Genomic DNA, 19,195 nt, shown 5'->3' with positions numbered 1-19,195 from the left:
CATAATTGTGAAGTGGAAGGAAAATGAAACATGGTTTTCAAATTTTTTTATAAATAAAAAACAGAAAAGTGTGGCGTGCAAAAGTATTCAGCCCCCCTGAGTCAATACTTTGTAGAACCACCTTTCGCTGCAATTACAGCTGCAAGTCTTTTGGGGTATGTCTCTACCAGCTTTGCACATCTAGAGACTGAAATGTTTGCCCATTCTTCTTTGCAAAATAGCTCAAGCTCAGTCAGATTTGATGGAGAGCGTCTGTGAACAGCAATTTTCAAGTCTTGCCTGAGATTCTCAATTGGATTTAGGTCCGGACTTTGACTGGGCCATTCTAACACATGAATAAGCTTTGATCTAAACCATTCCATTGTAGCTCTGGCTGTATGTTTAGGGTCGTTGTCCTGCTGGAAGGTGAACCTCCGCCCCAGTTTCAAGTCTTTTGCAGACTCTTAACAGGTTTTCTTCCAAGATTGCCCTGTATTTGGCTCCATCCATCCTCCCATCAACTCTGACCAGCTTCCCTGTCCCTGCTGAAGAAAAGCATCCCCACAGCATGATGCTGCCACCACCATGTTTCACAGTAGGGATGGTGTGTTCAGGATGATGTGCAGTGTTAGTTTTCCGCCACACATAGCGTTTTGCATTTAGGCCAAAAACATCAATTTTGGTCTCATCTGACCAGAGCACCTTCCTCCACATGTTTGCTGTGTCCCCCACATGGCTTGTGGCAAACTGCAAACGGGACTTCTTAGGGCTTTTTTTCAACAATGGCTTTCTTCTTGCCACTCCCATAAAGGCCCGATTTGTGGAGTGCACGACTAATAGTTGTCCTGTGGACAGATTCTCCCATCTGAGCTGTGGATCTCTGCAGCTCCTCCAGAGTTACCATGGGCCTCTTGGCTGCTTCTCTGATCAATGCTCTCCTTGCCCGGCCTGTCAGTTTAGGTGGACGGCCATGTCTTGGTAGGTTTGCAGTTGTGCCATACTCTTTCCATTTTCGGATGAAGGATTGAACAGTGCTCTGTGAGATGTTCAAAGCTTGGGATTTTTTTATAACCTAACCCTGCTTTAAACTTCTCCACAACTTTATCCCTGACCTGTCTGGTGTGTTCCTTGGGCTTCGCGATGTTGTTTGTCATTAATATTCCCTAACAAACTTCTGAGGCCTTCACAGAACAGCTGTATTTATACTGAGATTAGATTGCACACAAGTGGACTCTATTTACTAATTAGGTGACTTCTGAAGGCAATTGGTTGCACTGGATTTTATTTAAGGGTATCGGAGTAAAGGGGGCTGAATACTTTTGCACACCACACTTTTCAGTTTTTTATTTGTAAAAAAATTTGAAAACCATGTTTAATTTTCCTTCCACTTCACAATTATACTCCACTTTGTGTTGGTCTATCACATAAAATCCCAATAAAATACATTTACGTTTGTGGTTGTAACGTGACAAAATGTGGAAAAGTTCAAGGGGTATGAAAACTTTTGCATATGCACTTTCCAAGGCCTCCTCATCCTTCTTATAATGGAGCGACCAGAACTGCACACAATACTCCAAATGTGACCAAACCAAAGTCTATAAAGCTGCATCGACTCCCCTTATTTCCCCTCTATTCCAGACTTGAAGAACGATCCTGACCTAAAACATTGCCAATTTCCCACCATCGATGCTGCCTGACCCACTATGATCCTCTAGCAGTTTTATTTGTACAATCTAAGTATCTTCAAGCACTCTTCCTCATAACAATAGTTTCCTGTGCCAGGTGTCATGTTAATCATTCTGTACACTAAGGCACACATTCCTTTCCCAGTTGTTTGGGTCATTTGGGACCATTTGTGACACTTTATTGTTTGTTTAGCCAGGATTAACTGTTTTGGCACAAGCGACACACAATCATCAGATTTAAAGTGAATGTAGAAACAAGGAACTGCAGATGCTGGTTTACAAAGAAAGGCGCAAAGTGCTGGAGTAACTCAGGGGGTCAGGCAACATCCCTGGAGAACACGGACAGGTGACGTTCTGGGCCAGGTCTCTCCTTCAGACTGATTGTGGGGTGCAGAGAGAAAGCTGGAAGTGAACAAGCAGGACAAAGCATGGCAAATGATAGGTGTGAGGGTTTTTTGATTGTCAGATGGTTGGACAAAGGCCAGAGATGAAGAAGCAGAAGGTGTGAGATAAAAGTATAGATAGTTTAAATGTTAATTATTATTTTAAGCAATTCCGTTTTGTTTTGGCTTTTTGTCATAATAACCAACAAAAATATGGATTTTTGTTGTTGTTGATGAAACTCTTTATTCTGATCTCCGTTTCGACTGCTCCACAGTTAAGAGTTTCAAACTCATCTCGGCTTGAGTTTTAGCAAACTGTAATGCTGCAATGAGAAAATATAAATGCAACATCCATGTGATTTCTAAAAAGCAGCAGTAGAGCATTGATGATTTCAAAGAGCTGTTGGCAGTGGAAACCATTTGAGGTAACAAATTAAGTGAAACTCATAGCAACAAATCCTAGGAAATTCACCAAATGATTTTTTTTTTCTGCTGCAGATATTGATAACAACTGAGCCATTTGATAATACTGAGTTGTGAAATGTTTATACGGTGGGGGGGAGGGGGATTGATAACCTGTATACAAAACTGAAGAACCTATTAAAGACTAAAACAATTTGTTGTTATTTTTTTTGCTTGTAATTGAAATGAATACAGGTAATAGTGTGGAATGTATTTGTTAGTATCCATTTTATTTTTGCTTTGATTCAATCATGGCTGATCTATTTCCCTCCTGACTCCATTCTCCTACCTTCTCCCCGTAACCTCTGACACCGGTACTAATCAAAAATCTAACTATCTATGCCTTTAAAATATCCACTGACTTGGCCACCGCAGCCTGCTGTGGCAAAGAATTCCACAGATTCACCACTCTCTTGACTAAAGAAATTTCTCCTCATCTCCTTAAAAGAATATCCTTTAATTCTGAGGCTATGACCTCTCGTCCGAGACTCTCCCACTAGTGGAAACATCTCCTCCACATCCACTCTATCCAAGCCTTTCACTATTTTGTATGTTTCAATTAGGTCCCCCCTCATTCTTCTAAACTCTAGTGATTACAGGCCCAGTGCCGACAAACGCTCATCATACGTTAACCTATTCATTCCTGGGATCATTCTTGTAAACCTCCTCTGGAACCTCTCCAGAGCCAGCATATCTTTCCACAGATGTGGTGCCCAAAATTGCTCACAATATTCCAAATACAGCCTTACCAGCACTTTATAAAGCCTCAGCATTACATCCCTGTTTTTGTATACAAGCCCTCTTGACATAAATGCTAGCATTGAGTTTACTTTCTTTACTACTGATTCGACTTGCAGATTAACCTTTTGGGAATCCTGTACCAGCACTTTGCACCTCCGATTTCTGGATTCTCTCCCCATTTAGTAGATAGTCTACGCCTCTATTCCTACTACCAAAGTTAAAGACTCCACACTTTGCTACACTATATTCCATCTGCCACTTCTCTGCTCACTCTCCTAACCTGTCCAAGTCCTTCTGTGGAGTCCCTGATTTCTCTACACTACTTGCCCTTCCACCTATTTTCGTATCTTCTGCAAACTTGGCCACAAAGCCTTCAATCGCCTCGTCCAAATCATTAATAAAGAATAGCAGGTCCAGCACCGACCCCTGTGGAACTCTGCTCGTCACTGGCAGCCAACCAGAAAAAGCCCCCTTTATTGCCACTCTTTGTCTTCTGCCATCCTGCCAACCTGCTATCCATTCTAGTATCTGCCATTTGATACCGTGATACCTAGAATCCCAGCAAATTTGTCAAGTAATACCTCCCCTTCACAAAGCCATGGTGACTTTGGCCCATTTTATTGTGAACTTCTAAGTACTCCGTAACCTCATCCTTTACAATCGACTCTAAAATCTTACTAACCACCAAAGTCAGACTAACCGGCCTCCAGTTCCCACTATTCTGCGTTGCTCCCTTCGCGTGCAGCGGGGTAATATTGGCAATTTTTCAATCATCTGAGATTTGCATTTTGCATTTGCATTTTGCTTCCGAATTTGTTGATTTGTGCTGATCTATAAACACCAATTGACATTCTGCATAATTCTGGAACTGGCAGTGTGTAGTGACAGGCTGTTCGGTATGGGTAAAGTATGTGAGAAAATAGTGAAGGGTAAACGGCATTTGCATCATCTGCTTTCTCTGTAAATAATGTTGAAGCTCAGTTGTAGTGCTCTTGCCATCATTAGACATGTCCTCCTTCTTTCAGCTCGGAAAGGAGAACCACAATATAAAGATATCATTTGTTACCAGAAACCCCCAAACCTTTAGTTATATCATAACAGTGTTAACCATGGAGGAAGGTTTTTGCAGTGTGTCGTTCTTGTATATCTTAACCTGTGTAGTAAATGGCACGGATTATAATAGCTTTCCTTCATGAAATTGATACTTGAGAAGGTATTGTTTGGTGTATTATTATCACATGTCCTGAGATAGTGTTTATGATTGTGTTTATAGTTTGTCTGGTTGTTTGTTTGTTTGTCTTTTTGCACAAAGTCCGCGAGCATTGCCACTTTCATTTCACTGCACATCTCGTATATGTATGTGACAAATAAAACTTGACTTGACTTGATAGTGGAAATCTTTGTTTTGTATGTAAGGCAGGCAAATCACACCATGCAAGAGTAGAGTCGTAGAGTCGGGGAAACAGACCCTTCAGCCCAACTTGGCCACCCTGGCCAATATGTTCCATCTATACTAGTCCCACCTGCCTGCGTTTGGCTCGTATCCCTTTAAACCTATCCTATCCATGTACCCGTCCAAATGTTTCTTCAACATTGCCAAAGTACCTGCCTCAACTACCTCCGGCAGCTCGTTCCACACACCCACCACCTTTTGTGTGAAAATGTTACCCCTCAGGTTCCTATTAAATCTTTCCCCTCGCTTACCGTACACCTATGTCTTCTGGTTCTCTTATTTCCCCTACTCTGGGCAAGTCTATTCCTCTCATGATTTGGTACACCTCTCTGAGATCACTTCTCTCTCATTCTCCTGCGCTTCAAGGAATATATGTACATATATGTATATATGTATATAGCGCCGCATAATTGTGCACCTATCCCCCCCCCCTTCTCCCTTCTGTTTTGTTTTTCTGTTTCTTGTTTTTTTGTACTAAATTATATGTATGCACTGAGTACGAGCAGCTTTTAATTTCATTGTACATGTATAATGACAATAAATGGCATATCATATCATGAATAAGAGTCCTAGCCTGCTCTACTGCTCCCTGTAGCTTAGGCCCTCAGGTCCTGGCAACCTCGTAAATCTTCTCTGAACCCTTTCCAACTTGACAACATCTTTCCTATAGCATGGTGCCCAAAACGGAAGACGATTTAACACCTATTTTACGACTGCAACATGACCTCCCAACTTCTGTACTCAATGCTCTGACTGATGAAGGACAATGTGTCAAAAGCCTTTATGACCATCCTATCCACCTGTGATGCTACTTTCAATGAATGATGAACCTGCACTCTGAGATCCCTATGCTCTATTATACTCCCCAGAGTCCTACTGTTCGCTGCGTAGGTCCTGCCCATATTAGTGCTCCCAAAATGCGGCAGTTTATATTTCTCTGCATTAAATTGCATTGACCACTCCTCAACGTACCTGCTCAACCGATCAAAATCCTGGTGCAACTTATGACACCCATCTTCACTATCTAAAATACCACCCACTTTTGTGCAGCTGCAAACTTGTTAACCGTGCCATGTACATTCTCATCCTAATCAATGATATCGATGACAAACAGCAATGGGCCCAGCACTGAACTATGAGAGACACCACTAGTCACAGGCCTCCAGTCTGAGAGGCAACCTTTCACCATCACCCTCTGCTTCCTTCCATGAAGCCAATTTTCCATCCATTCGGCTATCTCTCCTTAAAACAGGTGGAAATAACACATTTGAGACAGGAGAAGTTAACGATGTAAACAAATACTCAGGTGGTCCACACGGGTTTTGGCAACACGGCCAGATTCTCCATCCGGGAAAGTCGTCATTCACAATCTGAGGTCTTCGACAGTGACCATGGTGTGCCGGTACTCCCGAGGCTTTTGGAGCGGTGACGTCATTCCACTGACCTTGTGTTCAATATGAGCGTAGAATGCATGGTCTACAAAGCTACTGAACATAGTTAAATTACAATGTAAGAAAGAGAAGAAACAAATTGTTTGCTTTCCCAAACCGGAGATTAAATGAACCATTTTAATGGAGTTTATAAGAGCCCTTGCCTTGAGGTTGAGGGTTACGGTGATGCTGCGATAGAGTTGCTGCCTTACAGCGCCAGGTTTGATCCTGACCACGGGTGCTGTCTGTATGGAGTTTGTACGCTCTCCCTGTGATCTGCGTGGGTTTTTTCCAGGAGCTCTGATTTCCTCCCACACTCCAAAGACAGACAGGTTTGTAAGCCTTGCTAAAATTGTAAATTGTGCCTCGTGTGTAGGATAGTGTTAGTATGCAGGGATCACTAGTTGGCACGGACTCAGTGGGCTGAAAGGCCTGTTTCCGCGCTGTATCTCTAAACTAAACTAAAAAACTACTACGTATGCGGTCCCCTGGACAGGGAAAGCAACCTTACAGTGCGCCAAATATGTCTGTAAAGCTGCAGAAAATTGATTATCTAACTTGACTTGGATGGCTGTGATGAGCTCACTATGTGATGTTTAGTCTTATTTGAAATCTGCTTAATGTAATTCTACAGCCATTCTCATTTCGGAGGCAGAGGAGTTGAAATGATCACTTTTAGGTAAAACAATGGGATAAGAAAAGGTAAATAATTCCGTTCCTTTGGCTCTGTTATGACTGCACAGAAGTAAATATGGAAAAGAAATGGATGATCAAGACATTTGGTTTCCATCAGAAAATATTCACATAACTTATTTGATCTGTAAATAGAACCAGAGAATGCTGTCGAGATGGGTTGTAACACTACTTATGCTCCTCCCAGCATGATTGCTGTGCTCTCTGCAAGTGTAAAAGTGAGAACGCTTGGGGGCCAGATAAGATGTAACTGAAGATTCTGTGAGAAATAAGTGAGGAAATTACAGAATTTCTGGTGCAAATCCTTCAGAAGTTGCTGAACTTTGGAGAGGTGCTTGGGGAAACTGAAAGGAAGGCGAAACTAATTTTTAAAAGTCGCAAAATCATATTCACTGACACTGACATCCTCTGTGAGTAAAGTTGTGAAAATCTCCATTGTAAACGAGATCTGGAGAGAAATGAAAACACCACAATGGCAAAATTGGGATCTAACGTGTTTCTTTGCAGGGTAACTAAAGATCTCACTGAGGATGAAGCAGTGGTCACGATGTGCTTGAATTTCAGGAAGGCATCTGATCTGGTTCCCCTGAAAGAATTAAAACTGAAATCAAAGAACATTTGAAACATAAGAAAAAACAGATGCTGGGGAAATTGGGATAAAAGCATAAAATGCTTGGGATAATCAGTAGGTCAGGCAGCATCTGAGGGAGTGAAACAATTACTGCCTCGAGTTGGATGACCTTTCAGTTGAGTTCCTCTGATGAAGGGTTGTTGACCTCGAATGTTAACTCTTTCTCTCTCTACAGTTGTTATATGGCCTGCTGAGCACCCACAGAGTGTTCTGTTTTATTTAAGGAGTGGGGGAGTTACAATGGAGTTTAAATTAGTTTTGCATGTAAAACCAAGGGACAGTGGTAGAGCAGTGAGTCTGGATGAATGGTTCCCATAGAGTTTCACTGGAATCTGGAGCAAAAAAAACTTGGAGGAGCTCAGCAGGTCAGGCAGCATCTGTAGAGGGCAAATGGACAGTCGACATTTCGGGTTGAGACCTTTCCTACAAAATCTGTTCTTTTAATCTCTTTAATTTGATATCTCAGTAGACTATCCCCTTATTTCATCCCACCCTCCCTTATTGGTCTTGCATTCCCTCTTCCCCATTTGCTGTTTTTTTTTCCTCTCCCCACCTCCAGTCTGATGATGAAAATCAAAGCCTGGAAGATGCTGGAAGTCTGCAGTAACAACAGCCTTTGGTACCTCACTTTCCCTGTTCATATCAGAACTGGGTAGTTTTGCTGGAGGCAGCTATCTGCAATCTTGCTTCCGATTTTCTCTCCCCACTGACCTACCTGACATTTCCGACAGTTTTGCATTTTACAGATTTTACATTTCTCATGTCTGCTTTCTTTCTCAAACTGCTCTCATCTCTCTTGTCATCATTAAAAAAAAAAAAGTTAAACCCCTCATGTATATATTAATCAGATTACTACTACCCAGTCTGTTACCATGGCAACTGTGAACTCTTGCTATCAAACTATCTATATTTCTCTGCAGGCTATTTTCCCCTTTCCCGGCTCTGAAGGCTCATCTTTCCAAAGATGCTGCCTACTCTGTTGAATGTTTCCAGCATTTTCTAATTTGTTTCCATTCTCATTAACACCTTTTCTTCCACTTCTTTCCTTCCTGCTCTGCAGCTTTCTCTTTATTTCTTTCGTTTCTTGTCCATTGTTCCCCCAGCCCAAATGATTTGCCTGTCCTCATTTCAGCCATCTGTTCCCTGGTTGTGACAACCTATGCTTTTCCAGTCCTTGCCCCATGTGGATTTCCAATACGTTATGTTAAGAGAGGCAATATTCTTGGCAATCTTTTATTTTGCTTCATTCTATGTCCCAGGTCTACTGTGGTCAAATAAGGACCAGCTTCTTGTGTTGACCTGACTTAAAAAAGGGATGCCTTTTCCGCTCTGTCATTCGTCTTGTTGACAAAAAATCTGCATGTTGGAGGAAAAACTCAGCATCAACATGTAGTATTGAAGTTAAGAGCAATTCTAAAGTCTGGCTTATTAAGCAGAACTGCACTGCCCGCTTCTTTGTGTTCAATGGCAAGGCCCATATTGATGGTCCACTTGGGTGATGAATGCAGTGACAGTTGGTGATCATGTGACAGTCTTAGCCCACAGATGATCATTTTGGAGAGTGAACAAATGTTGACTTTGTTGTGCATTGTGGATTCCGTCTAAGCCGTTCTTGATTTGCGTTTGCTTTCTCCCTGCCAACTACGAAATACCTCCCATTTAGTTTAACATCTGGAACCAATTTTGCTGTCTGCAATGTGTCCGACAATCATCAACTCTTCCTAGTTCCTTCACAAACTTGTCACATATTTGAGGAGTTCATAAATGTCTAGTTTCAAAGAGAGGCTTCCTCAAGACTTTTTATTTTTTGGAAACTTACCGTGATGTAATTGTTTTTACAACTTTTTGTAAGTCTTGCACAAGAAATTATGTTTCTCATATTTTTCTCTTAAATTCAATGCCAGCAAGGAATCCATGTTTTTCTTTCTTTACCACACCTCCCAATATGTTTGCTTAAGCGTTCAAAGAGTAAATTACAAGTGTATGCATATCTGTATATAAATGTTTGCATGTGTACATGGGTGTGTGTATGACAGCATTATGCTTATACATTTTTGCATATAATAGAGAAAACAATGCTTCATGCAATATACGTGTACACCATTTATTTGTCGAACTATATATCATCTGTCTAATTCATCTGTATTTTTATACTGTCCACATGCACATTTATGGTTTGTGTATGTACATTTAACACTTTGTTATGCTCAGATGCAGTAATTCTCTTAGACCGTGACTGACGAAGTTCTGCAGAGAATATTGGCCCAGTGTGTTTTCAGAGCGTTGGAAAGGAGATGTTTATATAGTCGCAAGCTGGTAGGGAAGGGCAGGGGGAAGGTTGTGATCTTTGCCAATAGGAGTGGGGTGTTCTGCCAAAGTCTGCTGTTTGGAGTGAATACTGAAGGTGAAAGATAATATGTGGTGCAGGAACCATCTGTGAGCTGGTTTGTCATCATTGTTGAGCCATGCTTGTAGTTTCTTCTCGTGGAGATAGTAAGGGCTGATTAGGGTGGAAATTAGGATTTCCCTGCAATATGAGAATTGAACACTTCCAACTTTTAAAGGTTAGCAAGTGGGAATTATTTTCTGCAGATAATGAACGTTCAATGATGGCATCTGTGCCTGGTCAGTTCATTTGTATTGGTTCTCTTGCTCCTAGATTTTCATCCTGTGGTCAAATAATCCCCTTGTCGGGCTGTGGTAAAGTTAAAAGGGGCACAGTTTAAAAACAATTATCTTTATAATTGGAGTACAGAATTTATTTTGGGAAGATCAGGATTTTGTGGTTTGTGCATAAACGTGTGTGTTGTGTTAGGCATCTGCTGCCCCATTTTTGTTCCCTAAGTTTAGAGTGATATGGGCCAATTACAGGCAACATTAGATTAGCACAGTTAAACATCTTGGCCAGCTTGGTCCGAGGGGCTTGTTTCCATGCTATATAACTTGATGAAACTCTGGGGTTGCCACAAATAAACAAAGTGCCCATTCCTGAAGTTGGCTTCTATTCATACAACTAGCACTTTGTAAATGAACCTGCATGTGGACTTTCTGTGTGGAAAGCATAAGAAGCCTAACAGTGCTACTTTATTTCTGTCCATTCCGTTGGTGTCATGCTCCCACAGACAAAGGAAGATACAACGCATGAATGATTGTTGCAAATATCCAATTTGAATGATCTTGTGGCATTGGACGCTGCGAACTGAGGCAATATAAATAGAGCGTGTGGTATTTTGGACTAGAGGGCCCAAGTGTTATTTTTTTCAAACGATTTCTCTCTAATCACTATATGAAACATACACACTATATTGTGCAGGATAGAACTGCAGATGCTGGTTTACACCGAAAGCAGACACAAAAAGCGGGAGAAAGGAATAGGTGAAGCTTCGGGTCGAGACCCTTATTCAGACTAAGATTCAGGGGAGGATTGAATGCACAAAAATACACAATAATAAATAATTGTATTAATATATGATGTTAATATATTGTATGTATTAATATGCACAATAATAATATGTATATTTTATTTGATAAACAATTTGAACAGTAAATTAGGTTCTGTTGTAGCACAGGCGGTTCCTGTATAGTCAATCAGCAGAGGAACTGGAAGATAAATTCTTGTTAAGCTCTGGTGGCATTATTGATAACAAACTATGAACATAGAAACAAATTAACAGTTATAAATACGGTGTGGGTGAGGAGGGTAGCGATTTAGAACAAATATTTACAAACATCTATTGACACTATTTTGTCAATGGAAAGTTTATGTTAACATACATCTTTTTTATTGCATTCCTGGATATAGAGCAACAACTTTGCTGTGTTTTTTGTTACTTTTTTGTTTTTAAAGCAATTGGCCACAAGAGCGAGCCTTGTGTGGTTTATTTATTTTTGAACTGAAGAGGTTATTTCATCAAAGTCAACCACAATATCAAGTGGATAACAAGAAGTTGTGACATGTATCCAAACATCAATAACATGAACATAGGAACTCGCTATCATAATGAAAAAAAAAAGGTCTTGGTGATTCTTCCTGCTATTATTGTGACAGATTACCTTGAACATCTAATTTCCTCAATTCGTATTTGTAATACAAGTACTTGTGTAATTATTGTGTTATTATTTCCCCCCAGCACCAGTGGCACTGTAGCTCCTTGATTTACTGTAGGTGTGGTCATACAGCGTGGAAACAGGCCCTTTGGCCCAACTTGCGCATGCGGAGCATCATGCCCCATCTGCACTGGTCCCACCTGCCTGCATTTGGCCCATATCCCTCTGAACCTTTCTATCCATATATCTGTCTAAGTAGTTCTTAGACATTTTAATAGTACCTGGTAATTTACCATTCTGATAAATCTCGCCTATGTCCTCTCCTTGGCTTCATATTCTGCTTAAAGTGGAGTAAAGTTTTATGCAATACATCAGTTATGGGTAAAGGAGCATAGACGTCTTATGTGTCCAACTCTGTATAATTATCCAAAGACTACTAATTCAGTTCACCGCAAGGCTATACTTGATGCACTGTTTCTTAAGGTGGTGTATTAATATATTAAATTTTTAGTTCTCTCTTGCATTCCACAGAGAAAGCCATGAAGGCATTTATTAGGATGTGAAAAGTCCTACTGGTAGTGTCATTACTTGTAATGTTTCTGTGCAATGCCAGAAGGTGTCACTCTAATATGATTTCCTATTAAGGTTAATCTGGTTATTGGCCTGAAGTTAAATAAATAATCAAACAGTTTGCAGTTGTCAGAGCCTTGTTACCGGTGACACTAGTACTAGCTGAAATACATATGATCACTTTGAACTTTTGCCATGCTTAAAATGTTCATGTTTTACCTCCAGTTTTAACTTCACGTGGCGCTGTAATTTTGTCTCACTTATACCTCCCATTACTACTGCATTTCGTCTTTTATGTTTCCCATCATTGCTCTTCCTCTTCTCCTCTTGGTATACCCAAAATTAAACCTCATCCCTATATAAGACATGCCATACACACTTTGGCCTATTTTTAGAAACAACAACAAACGTTATGTTTGTTGCTCATATAGGGTATTAATCGAAGCTGCTACACATGAACATTTATCAGACTTCCATTCTGCGTAAGGGACTAAAAGAACAAAAGAGAAATGACTTGGTCCAGGAGGTAGGTTTTAAGAAGTATCTTAAAAGGATAAAGGAGAGAGAGAGGGGGCGAAGTTGAGGGAGGGAGTTCCAGTGTTCAAGGCTAACATAGCAGAGGGCATGACCTCCAGTTTAGGCCATAATTGGAGATGTTGTATCTCAGAGGCTTAGAGAATTTGATGGGACTCTGGGGATGGAAAGATATTAGAAAATTAGGAAGATAATTTTAAAGTTGAGACATTGTTCCACAGGGAATGGGTGTAAATTGGTGAGCACAATGTGATTGCTGAGTGAAATGTCATGGGAATGTGTGGAAAACCCCTTTTTGCCTCTTTCTTGCTTTTAAGATGTTCCTTGATGTCTATCTTTAGAGAAATTGTCTCACCAATCTGATGAGGGCTTCTTTGAAGAGGGGACCAAATAGATTGATTAGGGTAGTGTGGTGGATGCCAGTGTGGAGTTTAGCGAGACCTTTGACAAGGTACCCCATGGTGGACTGGTCTTGAAAGTTGCATCGCATGGCATCCAGGGCGAGCTAGCTGAATTAGTTTGAAGGTGGGAATCAGAGGGTGGTGGTAAAGGTTTTTTTTTTCAGACTGAAGGCCTGTAACAAATGACGTACTGTAGGGATTGTTGCTGGGACTAGTATTGTTCATTATTTGTATTAACGATTTGGATGTGAATGCAGGCAGCATGATTCGTAAGTTAACGAGTAACATCAGAACAGGTAGTATAGTCGACAGTGCAGGAGGTTACTCAAGATTACAATATGATCTAGATCAATTGGGCAAATGGGCCAAGGCATAGCAGATGAAATTTAATTTGCATTAATGTGAAGTGATGCAGTTTGGAAGGACAAATCGGGACAGGACTTGCACCGTAAATGGTGAGGCCCTGAGAATAGAGAGACCTGGGGGTGTAGGAGCATAGTGCCATAAAAATGGAACACATGCTTGCTGTCATCAGCCAGTATATTTACAGCATTCAGAACTTTATGTTACAGCTGCACCAGATTTTGGTACGCTCACATTTGGAGTTTTGTGTACAGTCCAAAGGCCCTGCTGCAGTAAAAATGTTATTAAACTGGAAAGGATGCGAAAGGGATTTGAGGATGTTAATAAGAGTTTAATTTTGCTGGTATTTCTTAGTGGTAGATATGTGAAGGAAGTTTCTGTAACATTTGGCCAATGGAGCATGGAAAGGCAGTGCCTGAGAAGTGGTATGATCATTAACTCGGGCTAGGAAAAAGCAATTTTACGATTCTTTGCTGCAATACTCATTAATTATGATTCAGACTCTAGAACTCACACCGTTGCCCTCACTAGTACTAGAACATTTAAAAAAATTGCAGATGTTGGAAATCTAAATCGAAAACAGGATATGTTGGAAACGCTCAGCAGGTAGGGTCACATCTGTGACAGGAGAACCTGAGTCGAAGTTTCAGGTCAAGTCAAGTCAATTTTATTCATCACATACACGTACGAGATGTGCAGTGAAATGAAAAGTGGCAATGCTCACGGACTTTGTGCAAAAAGACAAACAACCAAACAAACTATAAGCACAATCATAAACACACATATATTCTTTTACATATTAAATATTGGAAGGAAAAACGTTCAGTAAAGTTAGTCCCTGGCAAAGCCCCTTTGTTGAGACACTTTATGTTATACAGCAACATGATTGAAAGCAGTTTATTCTTCCAGATAAGGGCTGGGGGGGGGAGGGGGCTGATGTTGGCATTTGCTTCATGACAAGTTCCTGAAACAACAAGACATGACCTTATCTGTGACCTTTGTAGAGAAGGGTTGTCATAATGCATCTCATGCAACCTTTTTAATGCCTCTGCAAACTTGTCTTGTGAACTGCTTCCCAATTCCCACTAATATATTGCAACTCCAGCACTGACAGCGATGAATTATAAATGGAACATAAAAGAATATGAACCTATCCAAAGTTGAATTTTTTTTTTTCAAATTCAGTACTTAATTCTTAATTTTCTGAGATTTCAATGTGTAGAGAGAAACAAAGCTTCTGGGAGGATGTTTCATGTTCCTGTATGTTTTTGTTTGCTTTGAAGAGGATGCCAAGTTTCTTTATCATAGCAGTGACAGGAGGCCCGCTGACTCTTGGAAGCTAAAAATAACAATGAATCAGAGGACATTACAAATATGAAACAAAGTGAAGCATTGTTGGTGATTTTTTTTAATTCCTTCAAGTTTGGTTAGATGCTCTCCTGCCTATGTGAAGAGTCAATATTCACTCGTATCCTCTATTCATATTCACTCCCATCACTAGTTCAACACTTCTTGAGAAGCAACTTCAAATGCATTACCAGTCAGTCATTCCTACCAACCTTTACATTTATTTTACAACTGAAGAGATTGCCCTATCTCTTTGTCTCAGCTGCAGGATTATCCTCATATTGATGAAAATCTTGTAATTGGATCCTTGCCATTCATATGTTCACTGAGTGAAATATTTTACTGTTCTAATTCTGAGGGAGACCTGTTCAAACAACACAGATTCCTTTCTCCTATGTAACCTGCATGATTGGTTATATATTACAAATTGTGCTTTTGATAGTAGTTTGTATCTAATTGATGCTCTTGGTCTATTTTGGTTTTGCCTTTGCCTGGTGGATGAAGAGGATAGATAGTGGGAAAGTCGCCACATCCGTCAGTTTCCCTTGGTCCTGGCTGTCTACCCATCCACCATGGCACTTGCTTAGACTTTCTTCTACTCTTGCATTTGCTGTTGTAGTTTCTTGCAAATCAGACTCCATCCTCCATTACTGATGTTCTCCAACATTGCAGTCCATTTTGACATCTTAAAATGGTTCATTAAGAAGAATTTGTACCTCAGTGTGGGGAAATATTGGGGAATTAGAGTGAGTACTGGGATGAAATCTGACCCCTCTACTGTGCCCCTAATTCCCCATGCCTTTTATCCTGCCACACAATACTCTAGGAATGTTCACTGCTACAATGATAGGGCAAAGGGGCACCATAACCACAGCATTTCAAAATTGTTCCAGTCTTTCAGAAATGTCAGGGTTTATATCCACAGCAGTATTGAGCTGCTGGTTGGGTTTTGAGGGGACGGCATGTGAAAGAATATGTAACTTCATCCATGAAGTTCTTTATTGTTGCTTCACAGTTCCATTGAAGGTACAGCAATTCAACATTATTTCTGAGAAGGTATTCAATATCCTCAATTTTTTGAACTTCTTTCAGGGTTTGCTTTTAGTTTTTCCTGCTGTATTGACAGCAAGTCCCGTGTCAATCCTGATATTAAAACACAACACATTTTAACAGTACCATATCAAACTTGTACAAATTTGGATAACTACATGACAGAAATAGCACAATGTAACTATCTTTATTTTAAACTATGTGAAAAGGTGAATCGAATTGTGGAACACTATTTTATCAAACTTTTTCCTGTGGAAGATAATTTTAGAAGACAGCAATTGTGATTCTGTAGTCCAGATTTTCCTCGTTACAGAGAGCTGCTTGCTTATCTTCTCAACCCACATTTATCCCGAGCCCATCTACAGACTGTGACATTATTGTAGACATTGTATAGATCCTCCAATGTACAAACTGTTTTGGGCCTAAATTTCATCACCTGAGTGGAGCCAGAATAAACTTTGCCGTGAATGGTGGGATGAGCGGTGATTGGAGAGAAGAAGCTGATTCCATACCATCAAATAACTCCATCAGTGGGAAATAGTGACAAGTGAATATGGCACTGTTTTTCTTGATTGAGAAAATGTGGGCTATTTAAGTTCACAATGGCACAACCTTGTTGTGTTGGAGTGTTTTTAAAATGGCTTCCAAGGAGAGTTTTGGTCAGTTTGTTTTTAAAGCCCACCAAATGTTTTATATATTTTGCTTGCATTACCATGTATAAATAGGAAAGTATGGGGTTTTGGCCAGGTGGGTTTTACAGTGGAGTCTCTGGGGACTTTTTGTAAGTTAAATCCTTGTGATCTACAGAGATTTGATATTCCAGGTCTAATGCTGTTCAGATGGACATGTATGAGGCCATAATTCTTATAAAACTATAGCCCACAGAACTTGGAAAGGATTGCTGATGCCCGATCTTCCAAGGCTGTAGATTCACCAATGCTTTTTAAAATAACACTTTTTTTTCGCATTGACACCAATCTTATCTATCTGCTCTTTTTTATTTGCAGGCAATCTATAACTCATTTGTTTACATAGAGAAGATCTCTAATGGAGAAACAGAAGTGCAACAGGTGAGTAAAATTGTTTCTGCTCTTCGTTTCATAACAAATGACTTGTGTCAGGCATTTATTAGCAGAATATTCTTGCTTTGAATTTTTTTGGCAGTTAAATTTGCATTCATCCCATGAAATCTGTACAGGGCCCCCTAGCCGCATGAGTTGTACAGCTGCCTGCCAGATTCTTCAGGCTGAAGTAATATTCAGCTCGTGCAGCTTGTTAACGTCCAGTTAGAAACCCAGAATGTTTGTTTGCTCGTTAGTGATAATAACGATCTTGAAGCGAGTGTGCAGTCATGGAATTTTAATTGTGGCCACACTAGTTTCTTCTCTGCTTATGAGAAGTGAACACTTTTCTTTTCTTCCATAACCAAGACTAGAGGCACCATCTAAAGGTGGTAATAAAACATATAGTCGGGGAATGTCCAAGTTTGGATCAGTTTTGTGCTGGGTTAAAGTGAATTGTAGGGAGAATTAGAGGTAACTAAAGCAGTTGCAGGTTTGGGATGGGAAAAACATTGAAATAAATCAAGATCATTGTTCCTAATTGCAAAGCAATTTGTGCGATCTATGTTCATGTGTATGTTATACAAGAATGCGATTGGTTTTCACGGCAACCTTCTCTTCCTCTTGCACCTTCCATTATCTGTACTTGCTTAATGAGCACAGACAATATGATACAAATGAGCCCAGAATGTTGCGACCACTTTTAGAAGAGGGATATTTTGGGAGAAGCAAATTTATTGATCCGACATTTTGACAAGAGAAATAGTGAACTGCCACTAATATTTATATTAATACCTGTATATTTTGTGACATTTGAACTCCCAGAGAGGTTCTATACAATTGAAGGATAAGTGACCACAGGTCTCTTGTTGAGTTGATGTTTGCTTAGTGATGTGAATGTGAAAATTGTAAATGGGATAGATGCCATAAAAAATTATGAAGGTGATTACCTGATTTTCCAAGTAATCCTGGGCAAGTAGACTGTTTTGTTTTGAAACACCTGGGCGGCACAGTGGCGCAGCGGTAGAGTTGCTGTCTTACAGAGCTTGCAGCGTCGAAGACCCGGGTTCGGTCCCGACTACGGGTGCTGTCTGTACGGAGTTTGTACGTTCTCCCCGTGACCTGCGTGGGTTTTCTCCGAGATCTTCAGTTTCCTCCCACACTCCAAAGACGTACAGATTTGTAGGCTAATTGGCTTGGTAAATGTGAAAATTGTCCTTAGTGTGTGTAGGATTGTATCAATATGCGAGGATCGCTGGTCGGCACAGACCAAATGAGCCGAAGGGCCTGTTTCCGCGCTGTATCACTAAACTATACTAAACTAAATCTGGAGCTTGCAAAGGACGGGAGGTTGTGCTTTCGGCCTCGCTGTTGATTGAAGCCAGAGTAGAGCTTTGCAGATTTGATTCTTCTTTTTCAAGACAGTATTGTTGCCAAAATGAGATCAGAAATTTGCTTGTGATTACTTTAAAGTATACTTTTTAATTGTTATAGCAGTGATGTTTGGTTTGGATTATAGAGTCATATAATAGAGCACGGAAACGGGTCCTGCAGCCCACCAAATCCGGACTAACTATTAAGCATTCATTTATACTATTTTCTACGCTAATCCCATTTTATTCTCTCCAAATCCCATCAACACCTGGCACACTTACTGATTTACCATGAGCAATTTAAAATGGCCAATTAACTTTGCATCTTGCACAACAATTTAGTGGCAATTTTTGTCACAATAGAATTGCTCTTGGCTGCAGTGCCTCACCTTAAACTCTGAAAGAATCCACTGATTTGCATTTACTAGAACAGTGAATGAAGAATAGCTATTGGACCACTGAAACTTACTTGAGCATTGTCACTTTTAAGTGGAGAGAAAAAGAGGGGTTAAAATGTATACCTTGTTGAGTGAAAACCTATTATTTTGCTTTTTAGTTTTAATAATTGCTGCCATTCTGTAATCAAAATTTGGATTGATGTCTGCTTTTTGGGAAAAAAATAATGCTTTTGGTACAGATGATTGAAAATGTGTAAATTGATTCTTGAATGTCAAATCTTCTGCTGTATGCTATATATCCATGCTAAAATAGCAAAATTACAATTAAAGTGATGTCCAAGTGGAAGGAAGTCCTTTTCCATGCTAAATATTTTATATGCTCATACTAATTTTTGTACGATATTGTGTTATCATTATGTGATGGTATCCATGCTCCTATAGCACCTCCCAACCACTTTAGCCACGACTCCTTGTTCACTTTAACCTGCAACAGTTGTATATAGCTATCAACTCAGCTCCAGGATGCCCCTCTTGACATCATCTTGGGCAGAGCCAATTTCATCTGCTCCTTGAAAAACCATCATCATATGATCA

At 40.2% G+C, this 19,195-nt stretch overlaps 1 protein-coding gene across 2 annotated transcripts in view; it reads left to right on the top strand.

The window, feature by feature from the left end:
- cachd1 (cache domain containing 1) overlaps positions 1-19,195 on the top strand; it is a 153,081-nt gene that overhangs the window by 61,644 nt on the left and 72,242 nt on the right. For both annotated transcript variants that reach the window (XM_055642075.1, XM_055642076.1), the window contains exon 2: positions 16,777-16,839. In XM_055642075.1, coding sequence (XP_055498050.1) covers positions 16,777-16,839 — 63 coding nt within the window. The remainder of the gene's footprint in view (positions 1-16,776; positions 16,840-19,195) is intronic.

The sequence above is a fragment of the Leucoraja erinacea genome, chromosome 10 (assembly GCF_028641065.1).
Source record: "Leucoraja erinacea ecotype New England chromosome 10, Leri_hhj_1, whole genome shotgun sequence".
Taxonomy (NCBI): Eukaryota; Metazoa; Chordata; class Chondrichthyes; order Rajiformes; family Rajidae; genus Leucoraja; species Leucoraja erinaceus.
Note: the sequence above shows the minus strand (reverse complement) of the source record. Positions and strands in the feature narration are given on the sequence as shown.